The sequence below is a fragment of the Ceratotherium simum genome, chromosome 4, assembly GCF_057802395.1.
Source record: "Ceratotherium simum simum isolate JZ-2026a chromosome 4, ASM5780239v1, whole genome shotgun sequence".
NCBI classification, from domain to species: domain Eukaryota; kingdom Metazoa; phylum Chordata; class Mammalia; order Perissodactyla; family Rhinocerotidae; genus Ceratotherium; species Ceratotherium simum.
In genome coordinates, this window is record NC_141903.1 from 341,664 (window position 1) to 355,557 (window position 13,894).

Consider the following 13,894-nt stretch of genomic DNA (forward strand, 5'->3'; position numbering starts at 1 on the left):
ACACCACAACCTTTAATCTGGAGTGTGGAGCGCTCTGGAGGCATTGTGAGGACTGTCTGAAACAACTTCTAGGGCTGTACTGTCTGATAAGGAGGCCATTAACCAATGCGGCTATTTAAATTAAGTGGAGTTAAAAATTCAGATCTTCAGCTGCACTAGCCACCTCTCCATGTGCTCAAAGCTGCATGCGCTAGGCTACCGTTTGGGGTAGCTCTAGGGGAATCCACTTCCAATCCTCAACTCATGCCTGTGCTTTTGCCTAAAAGTAAGCAGCCTGAGAGCAGCCTGGGGCTCAGCTCCTCCCCAGAGCTCGCTGCTGCCCTGGTCTGCTCTAACATAGAACACACCTTGCACTGGCCAGACTCACTCCGAGTTGCGTGGAGTTCCCGCAAGAGCCGAACGCGATCACGGACCCATTGCTACAAGGAAACCCTTTCTATTCCCTCTATTTACCCAACACTTGCACCTATAAAAAACGAAAACTAGGCATAGAGTTGATGCTGAACACCGACTCACTCTAGGTATAACTAAAATTTATCCAAGTACTTTGTATAACTTGAACTGCTTAAAAAAACCCATCTTATTAAAAGTTGTGCTTCCAAAGCATTTCACTTTTTGTCTAGGAACTGATAGTAAAATTTTGCAATATATATCATTTTGTTAATAATCCAGAAAATAATTAACACAAGAAAAAAATTGTAAACTAATTTCGTTACAAAGATGTATGCTAGGGTGAACAATAAAACTTAAAGCATAAAACTATTTTACATTAGAATAACATTCAGTGAGGCACATAGAATTAAAATATTTTAGATTAGGATAAAGATCCCGTGAGGGACATAAAATAAAAATATAAGTTCAAGGAGAAAAACTAAAGATGTAGTTTCCGACTGTTCAAAGTGTATGCTAGTATCAAATCGTCAGGGACTTAGGTTCCACTGGATAAGTCTGAAAGAATGATTAGCAGTTTTGTTTTCTTAAATGTCAATACAGTATTCACAGTGTCCCGAAAATTACGTCCTTTGCAATTATTCAAACTTCAGATGAAAAGTACTTGGGTGCTACTGTAAAAGTACGGCTTCCCGAAGTCCCTACAGCGGTTCGCGAGCCCATATCAGGGTCGCTCCCCGGCGCCGCCGAAGGTCGTGTCTGGTCCCGGCGCTCCGACGCGCGCCGCCCCCGCCCCCCAGGCGGGCCGGGGCTTCTGGGGCGCCCCCGGCCCGCGCTCCTCCGCCTCAGCCCCTCCCTGCCGGCGCCCGCGGCCCCCCGGGGAACGAGTCCTCTGTTCAAGGACTTAGATCCTGAGACATTTACTCCACCGAACCCCTTTTCGGCTTGACTGTCGGCTCCACCCAGGGATATAAAGTCCACCACAACTGGGAGCCGCGCCAGTGTTGCTCGGCTACGCCCCCACCACGGGGGACCGGGCAGCCACTTGCTAGGCAGACAAGAGACGACGCTGCCTCTGCGGTCCCTCTCCCAGCGTTCCGTGGGTCACGTGCCCGAACGCGGACATACCATCGACTCGGTCCTCCAGCCTCCCAGAGAGGACTGGGAAGTGCCCGTATCCGGCACGCGCTCTTCCGGCGGGGCGGTCCGCGCTTTTGTCCCACGGCGGCCGGGCTGCCGCGGCGCCGCCACAGCCAGTACGTGAGTCCGCGGCCGCCCGCGCTCCCGCCCCGGCCCTCGCCCGCCACGCCCTTCCCTTCTCGGCTGGGTCCTGTCTGCCCCTCGGGTTTCGGGCGGGATCTGGGAGGAAGCGTGCACCCTCCCGTAGTGGAGGGGAGGGAAGACCTGGGCCGGCCGCAGGGCGGAGGGTGCGCTCCTGGAAGCGGCCGGGCTCCCGGGGCCCCAGCTCCGGCTGTCTGGGCGGGCCGGGCCGGTTTGGGGCCGCCCGGCGTCCGGAGAAGGGCTGGGCTCGCGCCCGTGTTTCTCAGCTGTTCGCTGCTATCTCGGGCCGGAGGGGAACCCTGGCAGTTAGCGCTTTGAAGTAAGCTGGCTGCTGTGCCCGGTGCGGTGGAGTGCGGCCCTGGGCTGGAGGGAACGGAGCGCCAGCGGGCCCCTCGTTTGTGGTCTGGGGTGGCGATGAGGCCCTGCCGCAAGGTGGCGCGGCCTCGCCCGGGGAGCGCGCCTGTGCGCTGACGGCGCCCGGGCGGCGGGCTGAGAGGGCGGCGGAGGGAGCGGGGCTGCGGGCCGTGAGGGGCCGGCACAGGCTGTGCTTCTCTGACGCGTTCGGACAGGGTGGCCGCCGGGGGCGTTTTCTCTTTGAACGCACGAGGGTTTTCTTTTCTTAACAAATTTTGTAATGTGTAATATACTTATGTGATTCAGGTGTTAAAAGTATGAGTTACGGGTGAAAAGATTTGCTCTTGCTCAGCCGTCTTCCTAGGCCCCACCCCCTTAGATAACCACGTTTGTTAGTTTGAGTGGGCTTCCCGAGTTTTTTTATGCAAATCTCGGCAAATATGAACACAGTTACTTCCCCTTTTTTTCACACAGGTGTTAGGGTACTCTCCGAAGTTCAAAGAGCTTTTTTTTTTTTTTTTTTTTTTTTTTAACAGTGCTGTGATATTGGATTGGTCATTGTTTGGATGTTCCATAATTTTTTAGATCTGTCCGGGGACGTTTCCCTTGTTTTCAGTTTTTTTGGTACTTCAAACAATGGTGATTTGAATGACGCTATGCTAGGACATACCTGAGCAAAAGTTTTTAAAGAAGGGATTAAAATAATTTTTGTTTTTACATTAACTCAGCCAATTTTTGGTAAATTTTTAAATATGCCAAATCATTATTATAATAACTCATGTAGAGTGTTTAAAAGACAAAACCAAGTAGCTTTTCTCTCTTGAGACTTGTGTTTATGAACCTTAGCCTTATGCTAGCCTAATGAACTAATTCTATTAATGGCTCTCTTCAAGCCAGTCTCTGCCCTTTTAGCTTCAGAAAATCTCAGCCTCTCTTAAGAATCTCCTTTGCTTACCTTATTCCCCAGGATGACTAGAAATCTCTTCTCCACTACCAGGTATGAGAATGTTCTATTTCATTTTTTACTTAAAGGACAAATCACCTTTAATCTTTATTTCTGCTTTCAAGCAATAGAACCAATTCATGTTAACCATTTACAGTTCTGATATTCATAAACTAAATGCAGTACTAACTAAAAAACGCACCATGTTCTCTTTTTGCATCTGTATGTCACTTCTCTCTCTGCTTAGTCCCATCCTCCTCCTTCCCAGGTACTCTCTCTTCTGAGTTGGTAGGCATTTTGTGCTCACATTCCCTCTTGTTTTCTCTGGTCATCCCCAAGTCAAATAAAGTATCTAAAATTTAAGGTACAGAATCCACGTGATGTTTGTTGGTAGATTGACTTGTGGGATATGGTTGGCACTCTGGAAATCCAGAGTAGCTGCTGGTGTGTTGCTTCTTCCAGTGTGTTGTTAATAGGCAGGAATTTTCAGCCAGAGTGGACCATAATTCCTCTCTTGTGTGTTGCCTGGGCTCTTGAGAAAGGGACTCCTGACTCTCTGGGACAGGGACAGGAAGAATTAAGGGCCGGTTCTTACTATCTGCACGAGCTTTTGTAGGCATTGGTGGTGGGACGTGAACTGCAAGCACAGAGGTGCCCGGAGGTGGTGGGTCATGTGTAATGTGGAAGGAGTGGAAGCCGTTCTGTGGCTGACAGTTTTGACTGATTTAACCAGGCTATTGGGTCATGCTTCCTGCTGAGAACTGGTTAGAGAGGAGTTTCCCATCCAGTCCGTAGAACTTTTAAGAAATTAAACCTCTCGAGCCCTCTATGCAGGGTCATGCTTTTGGAGTTAGTCTTTGCTAGTGTCATAGGGGACACGTGACTTAGCCACCACATCAGTCTTCCTGATTGGATTATAATAACCTCCTCCCAGACTCCAGGACTCAGTTCTCTCTTCTCTCAATCTGTTTTCCCACTGCAACTAGTATGAGTGATCTTTATTTCTTTTAAGTTTTTATTATGAAAATATTTAAGCATACAGGAAAGTAGAATAGTACAATGAACTCCATGTACCCATAGCTCAGATTTAACAATTATCAGGATTCTACTACATTTGTTTGGTCTTTCCCTTTTTATTTTTTCTTTGTTGAAGTATTTTAAAGGAAATTCCAGACATCATGCCATTTCATCCTAGCATACTTCAATCCACAAAAAACAAAAAAGACACTTTGAACATAGCCACAACACCATTATCACACCATCCTAAATTAACTGTGATTCCTTGATACTATCTAATAGAGGTTGGCAAATTACTGGGCCTGTGGTCTGTTTTTATATAGGCTGCAAGCTAAGCATGGTTTTTATATTTTTAAAAGGATGTTAAAAAGCAAACAAAGAAAAATAAGCAACAAAGTGGTACGTGGCCCACAAAGCCTAAAATATTTTCTATCTGGCCCTTTACAGAAAAGTTTACCAACTCCTAATTTAATAGAATAAGTGATCCTCCAAAATGCATATCCAACTTTGCTACTCCTTTGCCTAAAATTCCTCAGGATCAAGTCTAGATTCCTTAGTATGATGGGCAGACACTGATGCAGTCCTTATTTTTGTCCACCTGTCCAGCTCTGCCCACCACCCTCTGCTCCAGATGTCCAGAGGGTAATGAATACCAGTCCTTTTGTACCTGCTCCTTCCTCTGCTGGAACCACTCACTCCTCTTCCTGAAGCTCTCCTAATCCTTTGAAGCAGCATCAATCTTTTCCTCCCTCATCTGGGCCCTGTGTCTGCCATTTTTATCACGTGTCAGTTATTTTCTTGCCAGATTCTCCTACTAGTCTGCAAACTCCTTGATGGCAGGACCTTGTCTTAACTGTCTTGGCATCCCCAGGACTAGCCCAGTGCCTGGGAAAAAAACAGGATCATAAACTAAGTTCCTTGAGCAATACTTAGCCTCAGAGATAACTGAGATACTAGAATGCATCTTATTGTTTGTAAAGGTAACTTAATATTTTGTTACATTCTTTTGATTGTACATTTTAGCAGCTGTCTTAGTCCATTCCAGCTGCGGTAACAAAGTACCACAGACTGTATGGCTTATAAACAACAGAAATTTATTTCTCACAGTTCTAGAGGCTGGGAGGTCCAAGATCAAGGCACCAAGGAATCTCTGTGAGGTCTCTTATAGAGCACTAATCCCATTCACGAAGGCTGCATCCTCATGACCTAAGCACCTCCCATAGTCCCCCCCCAATACCATCATCTTTGGGGGTTAGGATTTCAACATGAATTTGAGGGGGACACCGACATTCAGACCATAGCAACAGCATTTACCCTAGTGCTGGCTTTTTAAGTCTTGGTACTTTTCTGCCTGTGTTTTTGACTGACCTTTTCTTAGTCTCAGTGTTGATTAATATGAATCTCATTGCAAACCATTTATTTTCAGTGAAGGTGCACATTTATATTGATCTGTTTTGATTTCAGTCATTAAGAGGATTGGGTGAACTCCACTGGGTGATGGGACACTGTGCCTCCACCCAGACAGAGGAGGTTAAGCAGGCTGAAACAGGGAGATTCCTCCATCTTCCTAGGTCAGAAAGTAAGCAGTGAAGTATTTGTGATTTCATGCATACCAGGCCAGTCAGCAGCCAATCAAACAGAGAACCCCCAACAAATTTCTGTTTATAAGCCATACAGTCTGTAGGGAAAGGGAGGAAGTATTAGCCTGTCACAGAGAGTCAGGGGAAAGGGTCCTGAGGATTAGTGAGTGTAGTAGCAGTGAGGGGTGGATCAGTGTGGCCCATTTGGTGTCCAGCAGGTTACTCCAGGTGGCCGGATGCAGAAGGCTTCAAGTGCCATGCTAAGTAGCCTGGGAAGACTTGGCATTGGAGAGTGACCAGATGTGCATTTTTCAAAACTCTTGACACCTGTTGGAGGGATACGAATGAAGGTAGGGAGACTATGGCAGAAGTTCAGAAGGAAATTTTGGAGTGCTTAAACTAAGGCCTTAGCAATGGGAATGGTGTTGGGGGTAGGGACTTGAAAACTATTGAGCAGTAGAATCAGCTGGTCTTAGGGGCTCTTCTGGATGTGGAGGGGTGAGGGAAGGGGAAGAACCCACTTCTGATTTAGGGGAAGGGGACGACAGGGGTGGACATGAGGGTCTGTATTAGAAGAGAGAGGTCTGGGCCAGAGAGGAAGACCTGAGAGGCAGCTTGTGCTCATTACCACTGAGATGTTTTTGCTTCTTGGCTTTTCAGTGGAAAGCTAGGGAATATATGTACATATACACACATGTGAATATACATACATTTATATGTGTGAACATATGTATAATTTAGAAATCATGAGTTCACAGCAGCACCTCAATTCATCCCCACAGGGTTCTTTCTTGCCTTCCCTTATTCCTTATTTTTATATCCCCTCTTCCTCCAGGAGAGCCCTGGCTCGCAACTAAATCAGCATATTTACTCAGTCCCAGAACACATCTAAAATTGTTTAGAATTGCTTTGCCCATTCCACTGCAGAAAACAAACCTACTGAAAAGAGTTCAGTTGATTCGCAGCTCCTCCCCAGCACCCCTCCAGCCTTCACCAGACTGAGTATACAGTATTTAGTGGCATATTATGTACTGAAGTTACATGGGTTAGTTCTCTTGTTTCTTTCTGTTATTTCCTTCCTGTGCTTACAGTATTCACGTGAAACACAGATAAGTTTGTTTATTTCTGTTTGCTTTCTAGTTTGGCTGCTCTTCTCCTTTCCCATTCTCATTGATTTAATTTTACTCTTTGAATATGCAGAACATTATTATGCTTCCATAAGTAAAAACTATACAAAAAGCTGTACTTAGAGTGTCTGTCTCCCCTATCCGTTCTGCTCTATTCCCCCCACCCCACCCCTTATAGGTAACAGGCTTCATTGATTGCTGATTTCTCTCATTACTATAAAGATAAGCAGATATATGCTCGTTTTCTTATTTTCCTTCTTTCTTACATAAAACATAGCATATATGCTCTTTTTCACTTTACATTATATCCTGGGAATTGCTCCCTATTAATCAATTTATAGAGATATTCCTCATTCTCTTTTAGTACTCCATTGTGTATATGTGCCATAGTTGTTTAACTAGTCTTATGTACTTGGACATTTAGGTTGTTTTTCAGATTTGGTAGTTACAAATAATGCTACAATGAATAACTCTGTGCATATATACTTTACATTATTGAAAGTGGATCTTCAGTATCAATTCCTAGATGGGATTTCTGGAGTGAAGCGTAAATGCATACATAGTTGTGTTAGATATTGGCAGATTCTCCTCAACAGGGGTTATGCCAGTTTGCATTCCCAGTAACATATGATTCATAAGTTCCTGTATCCTCAGTGTCACCAACAGAGTGTATTGGCAAGCTTTTGAATATTTGCCAGTCTGACAGATGAGAAATGGTATGTTAGTGTAATTTTTATTTGCATTTCTCTTATTATATGTGAAATTAAAAATATGTTTAAGGGCCATTTTAATATTTCTTTTTGTGAATTGTCTGTTCATGTCTTTTGCCCATTTTTTCTGTAGGATTTTTAGTCTTCAATTTTTCAAAATTCTTGTATCTGTTAGGGATATTAGCCCTTATATGATGCATGTTGCAAATATTTTCTTCCATTTTGTCATTTTTTCTTTGATTGTGCTTATGGCATTTTTGCCATGCAATTTTATTTATTTTTATATAGTCGCATTTATCAACCTTTTCTTTTATTGCATTTGGGTCATAGAAAGTTTTCTCTATACCCAGTTATAGAGGCATTCACCCATATTTTCTTCTAGTATTTGTATAGCATCACTTTTTTATATTTAGAGTTCTGCTCCATTTGGAGTTTATTCCTGTGTATGGTGTAAAAAAATGGATCTAAGTTTATCTTTTTCCAAATGGCTGTATAGTTGTTCCAACACAATTATAAAGACCATCTTTGTATCAATAATTTGATATACCATCTTTATCATATGCTTGATTTCTGTGTGTAATTAGAACTATTTCTGGATTTTCTATACTATTCCATTTGTCTGTCTATACACCAGTACCATTATAGAGGCTTTGTGGTGTATTTTAATAGCAAGTATGGCTGTTCCCCCTCATAGCTCTTCCATTTTTGTTTTTCTCTTACAATTTTTGTGTGTTTATTTTAGGGGATATGGTTTTATGGCTGTAGGAGCTTGAACATCTTTCTCTCCTGAGGGCTGAGGATAAGTTGAGGTGGAGGGGCCAAAGCCAAAGGGAATGAATGGAGCAGAGTCCCTGATGTGTGTGTGGGAGCAGGATTCAGAGCACAGATAAAAGGTGTGCTGCTGTTGATGGTTATGGAATTCCACTGTCCACCCAGTAGCCTCACATTTTAAGTGACATGGACTGTTCTCCCCAAAGTAGTAAAGAAAGGGAGCAAGGAACTAGGCCATGCCACCTTTCCTCAGTGACCTCTGAAGATCTCTTATCTAATATTACTTATTAATCATTTTGTGAAGCTTTCTCAGCTGAACCACGTTTTGGTTTAATGTCTACTGAGTAGTCCTTTATTTAATCTTCATGGTGCTATTCTGAGTTCCTAGCTTCTTCTCCTGTTCTGTAAATTTTAATTCAGAGTCCATGTTTCCAATCCCATAAGCATAAATGGATCATGAGTGTGATTATATATGTCCACTCCAGAGTATGTATCTTACTTTTCTTTTATTGCCCCTGCTTCCGAACCTCACATGTCCACATAGAGAGTTTCTGAGTAGGATTGACAGAATTCCAGAGTACTGACCCCAGAGCGTCTGATACCCAGGGTAAAAGAGGAGATCCACATTTTAACTAAATCAAATCACAAATGTCTAATTTTCCAAGGTTAGGGGATAACAAGCTTAGAATTGTTTCTTGTGTTTTCAGGAGTTAGTCTGTCAGTAGGTGGATGCTGATGGAGGGCCAGCTGTGTGTAGAGTGCCTTCAGGGGAACAAAGAGTCCCTGCCCGAGGCCTAAAATCTGCTTTGAGAAGCAGTTCACCTTTCCTGAGTCTTGTGCTTTATCCCCAGGTTCCAACCTTGATTCAATAACCTGACCTCTAATAAATAATAAAATAAGTAATAGTGTATAGCACTCACCAAGTAACAGGCATTCTTCTCAACACTTTATGTATGTTATCTCAACCCTAGTGCCCTCTTACAGATGAGGAAACTGTGGCACAAAGAGGTTAAATAACTTTCTCAGGTCATGCAGCTAGGCATTTGAACCTAGGCAGTATTATTTCCTTTGCTTGATGGTTTGTGTTTTAGCTTCTGATCTTTGATATGATGTGACTGCAGGTAGCCCGTTCATAAAGTAGAAGTGAAAACCTCTTTGCCTGGCAGGCTGGAGCGTGTTCTTCCATATAGAGTACCTCCTCCCTGACTACTCACTTTCCAGGGTCAGTGTTCTCCTTGGCTAGGAGGTCCAGGAGGCCAGACCAACTCCAGGCAGCTGCAGTTTGCTTTCCTTCTCATTTCTGACATGACTCTTCTCATGATTTCATAACCACCTCCCCAGTCTCTACCCAGGTACTGATTTCTCCTCTTTAGTTTTGCCTCTGCTGATTATGTCTTCTTAACTATTGTCTTACTTACTAATCTTTCTATTTCCTCTTCTTCAGAGATTTCTTCTACCCTCTGTTTTTCCATGACTAGGTGACATTTTTCAAAAACTGATCATGTTGCCCTTGGTTCTGTGCATCATTTCAACTTGCCCTCATGCTAAACTGTTATGCAAGAATAGAGAAACTCTTTGTTCCATTGGAAATCCAGGGATCTAGCATTTTAACATTAGCTCCACAGGGGCAGAAAATTTGGCTTGTTCACTGTTGTATCCCCAGCTGTTAAAAATGGTACCTATCACACAGCATGCAGTCAATAAACATTTGTCAAGTGAATGAGTGAATTTCGATGTAATTCTTTCAGTTTCTTTTAAACAAAGTGAACAGGTATCATTTTCATTTTCTTGGTTTAGTGTCACATTTGAAGACAAGGGGCACTGAGGATGAGGAATCAACTGAAAAGTATGAAAATGTTGGAAATACAGAATCTGTGTGGCCAAAAGTGGAAGGTCTTCACAAGGATCATATGCAGGAATCTAAGGTTGGTGAAACTTGTGATTGGGATAGCAAGGTAGAGAATCAATTGGAAAAGCCTGAGGGAAAAGGAATGAAGGAAGACAAAAGCAGCATCAGGGAAAAGATTGGCAAAGCCAAGAACACAGCGAATATAAAGACAGAAGAGGAAGAGGAGGCATCTGAGAAAAGCTTACATCTGAACTCAAAACATGTTACACACCAGACTGTCCCTATAGAACAGAAAAGCAGCGAACAAGGCAGATGTGTGGAGAGCATTAATGGAAACTCTCACCCCAGTCCACAGCAGAAAAATAGTGCTGCTAAGAAAGCACACAAATGTGACGAGTGTGGGAAATCCTTCAAATATAATTCCCGCCTTGTTCAACATAAAATAATGCATACTGGGGAAAAACGCTATGAGTGCGATGACTGTGGTGGGACTTTCCGGAGCAGCTCGAGCCTTCGCGTCCACAAGCGGATCCATACTGGGGAGAAACCGTACAAGTGTGAGGAATGTGGAAAAGCCTACATGTCCTACTCCAGCCTTATAAACCACAAAAGCACCCATTCTGGGGAGAAGAACTGTAAGTGTGATGAGTGTGGAAAATCTTTCAATTATAGCTCTGTTTTGGACCAGCATAAGAGGATCCACACTGGGGAGAAGCCCTATGAATGTGGTGAGTGTGGGAAGGCCTTCAGGAACAGCTCTGGTCTCAGAGTCCACAGAAGGATCCACACAGGGGAGAAGCCCTACGAATGCGACATCTGTGGGAAAACCTTCAGTAATAGCTCTGGCCTTAGGGTCCACAAAAGGATCCACACAGGGGAGAAACCTTATGAATGTGATGAGTGTGGAAAGGCCTTCATTACATGCAGAACACTTCTAAACCATAAAAGCATCCACTTTGGAGATAAACCTTATAAATGTGATGAGTGTGAGAAATCGTTTAATTATAGCTCTCTCCTTATTCAGCATAAAGTCATCCACACTGGAGAGAAACCTTATGAATGTGATGAATGTGGGAAGGCTTTCAGGAACAGCTCAGGCCTGATAGTGCATAAAAGGATCCACACGGGAGAGAAACCTTACAAGTGTGATGTCTGTGGCAAAGCGTTCAGCTATAGCTCAGGCCTTGCTGTCCATAAAAGCATTCACCCTGGGAAGAAAGCTCACGAATGTAAGGAGTGTGGAAAATCCTTCAGCTATAATTCACTTCTTCTTCAACATAAAACCATTCACACTGGAGAGAGACCTTATGTGTGTGATGTGTGTGGGAAAACGTTCAGAAACAATTCAGGCCTCAAAGTCCACAGGAGGCTCCATACTGGGGAAAAACCATATAAGTGTGATATGTGTGGGAAAGCCTATATCTCACGCTCTAGCCTTAAAAACCACAAAGGAATCCATCTTGGGGAGAAGCCCTATAAATGTAGCTATTGTGAGAAATCCTTCAATTACAGCTCTGCCCTTGAGCAACATAAAAGGATTCATACAAGGGAGAAGCCTTTTGGGTGTGATGAGTGTGGAAAAGCCTTCAGAAATAATTCAGGCCTTAAAGTACATAAACGAATCCACACTGGGGAGAGACCTTACAAATGTGAGGAATGTGGGAAAGCCTACATCTCACTTTCAAGCCTTATAAATCATAAAAGTGTACACCCTGGGGAAAAGCCCTATAAATGTGATGAGTGTGAGAAAGCCTTCATCACATACCGAACCCTTGTAAACCACAAAAAAATTCATCTTGGGGAGAAGCCCTACAAATGTGATGTGTGTGAGAAATCTTTTAATTACACCTCACTCCTTTCTCAACACAAAAGGGTCCACACGAGAGAGAAACCCTATGAATGTGACAGGTGTGAGAAGGTCTTCAGAAACAACTCAAGCCTTAAAGTGCATAAAAGAATCCATACTGGGGAGAAGCCCTATGAATGTGATATGTGTGGAAAAGCCTACATTTCACACTCAAGCCTTATTAACCATAAAAGTACCCACCCTGGCAAGACACCCTACACATGTGATGAATGTGGAAAAGCGTTTTTCTCAAGCAGAACTCTTATAAGCCATAAAAGAGTCCATCTTGGGGAGAAACCCTTCAAATGTGTTGAGTGTGGGAAATCTTTTAGTTACAGCTCACTCCTTTCTCAACACAAGAGGATCCACACAGGGGAGAAACCCTATGTATGTGATAGGTGTGGGAAGGCATTCAGGAACAGCTCAGGCCTCACAGTGCATAAAAGGATCCACACAGGCGAGAAACCCTATGAATGTGATGAGTGTGGGAAAGCATACATTTCACACTCAAGTCTTATCAACCATAAAAGCATCCACCGTGGGCAGCAGCCCTATAATTGTGAGTGTGGGAAATCCTTCAATTATAGATCAGTCCTTGACCAACACAAAAGGATCCACACTGGAAAGAAGCCATACCGATGTAGTGAGTGTGGGAAGGCTTTTAATATCAGATCAAATCTCATCAAGCATAAAAGAACCCACACTGGAGAGGAATCTTTAAATGTGACAAATGTGGGAAGTCATAGTGGCACGTCACAGAAAGGAACTCACGAGGGAGAGAATGCTCTGGATGGGACCAGGATGAGCACGTCTCTGTAGGAGGCAGAGCTTACCAAGTCTCAAAGAACTCAAATGGAAGAAAAACCTTAGGAATGTAAGAATATCGGAGGTCCTTGTTCATGGCTTATAATTTACATAGTATAAATGAAACCCTGAGTAATCTTTTCTATGTGATCTTCAATCATAGCGAGCAAGAAAGCCTCCAGTGTCAAGAGATTTGAGCCCTTATGGAATATGAAATACTTCATACTGGGGATAAAACCTATCAAAATGATGGAGTGTTAAAAAAAACCTTCAAAATAAGCAGACATTTCTGGGCATAAAAGAAAACACATGGATGAGGAAAGGATTTCAGTTGAGTCCTTCAGTCTTTCAGTTAGAAGTCACATAGTCATGATCAGAAACTTCATATTAGGGTAAATTCTGTGAATAGAAATGTGGGTGATTCAGGTATAGCTTTGAATCCCAATTATACATTGGTCACCAGAAAAAAATCCAAGAAAGGCCTCCAGCAGGCAAATTCAGGGGGAGAGAGGCTTCAGGGAGTATAAATTTATTTAATAGTAGTGATCATGAAGTATAAACTTGATATAATTGAATGATTTGGGGGAGTGATGACAAACTCTGAAACAAAATTTGGATTTTGTTGTAGGAAAAGTAAAAAGTGTAGACATAAATCTAACAGGAGATAGTCACTCAAAAAAATGCAAGTGGATTGTACTGTACTGTCGTAACGTTGTGATACACTAGTTGAATGGGTGAAACTTAAAAAATTTCAAATGAACCCCCTCAATGAATGATGAATGTGTGAGGAGTGAAAACCTCACATGTTATGCCACAAATAAAAGGTTCTACCCTGGAGAGCAGTTCAGTAACTGATGGAACACACCTCCAACATGAATTTGCACCTTGCACAAACAGACTTGATTCAGGGATTCCTGTGAATAGCAGTGATGAGAAGGAGGGCATTTTATTGCAGAAGCTAAAAAGCTTAAGTAGCTACCAATAATCAAAGGATAGGCAGAAATTCATGTTTCTTAATATAATCCTGTTAAGTGATTGTTTTGGAATGTGTTATTGTAAAGATCTCATGCATACATGTGTGTATTTGTTGTAAAATGTTATGAATACTTTCTTCAGGGCTCACTCTTTCTTGGCCATGAAGAGCCAGATAGTTGGAGTGAGGTAAGATGGAACTCTAATAAAGAAATTCCTCAACAGTAAACAGGCTGTGACTGACTTTAGA

General features: G+C 43.0%; 1 protein-coding gene across 3 annotated transcripts; it reads left to right on the plus strand.

Annotated features, from left to right (window-relative positions):
* Positions 1-1,654: 1,654 nt before the first annotated feature.
* Positions 1,655-13,343, plus strand: ZFP62 (ZFP62 zinc finger protein). 3 transcript variants are annotated; one of them, XM_087429153.1, is made up of 2 exons: positions 1,655-5,915; positions 9,971-13,343. In XM_087429153.1, exon 2 carries the CDS (start codon positions 10,084-10,086, stop codon positions 12,685-12,687), a length of 2,604 nt encoding a protein of 867 aa, XP_087285279.1. In that variant the 5' UTR covers positions 1,655-5,915; positions 9,971-10,083; the 3' UTR covers positions 12,688-13,343. The 3 variants fall into 3 exon arrangements, with proteins under 3 accessions (XP_087285279.1, XP_087285280.1, XP_087285278.1); XM_087429154.1 differs by having other exon boundaries at positions 1,655-3,022; XM_087429152.1 differs by having other exon boundaries at positions 1,655-1,990.
* The last annotated feature ends 551 nt before the right edge of the window (positions 13,344-13,894 follow it).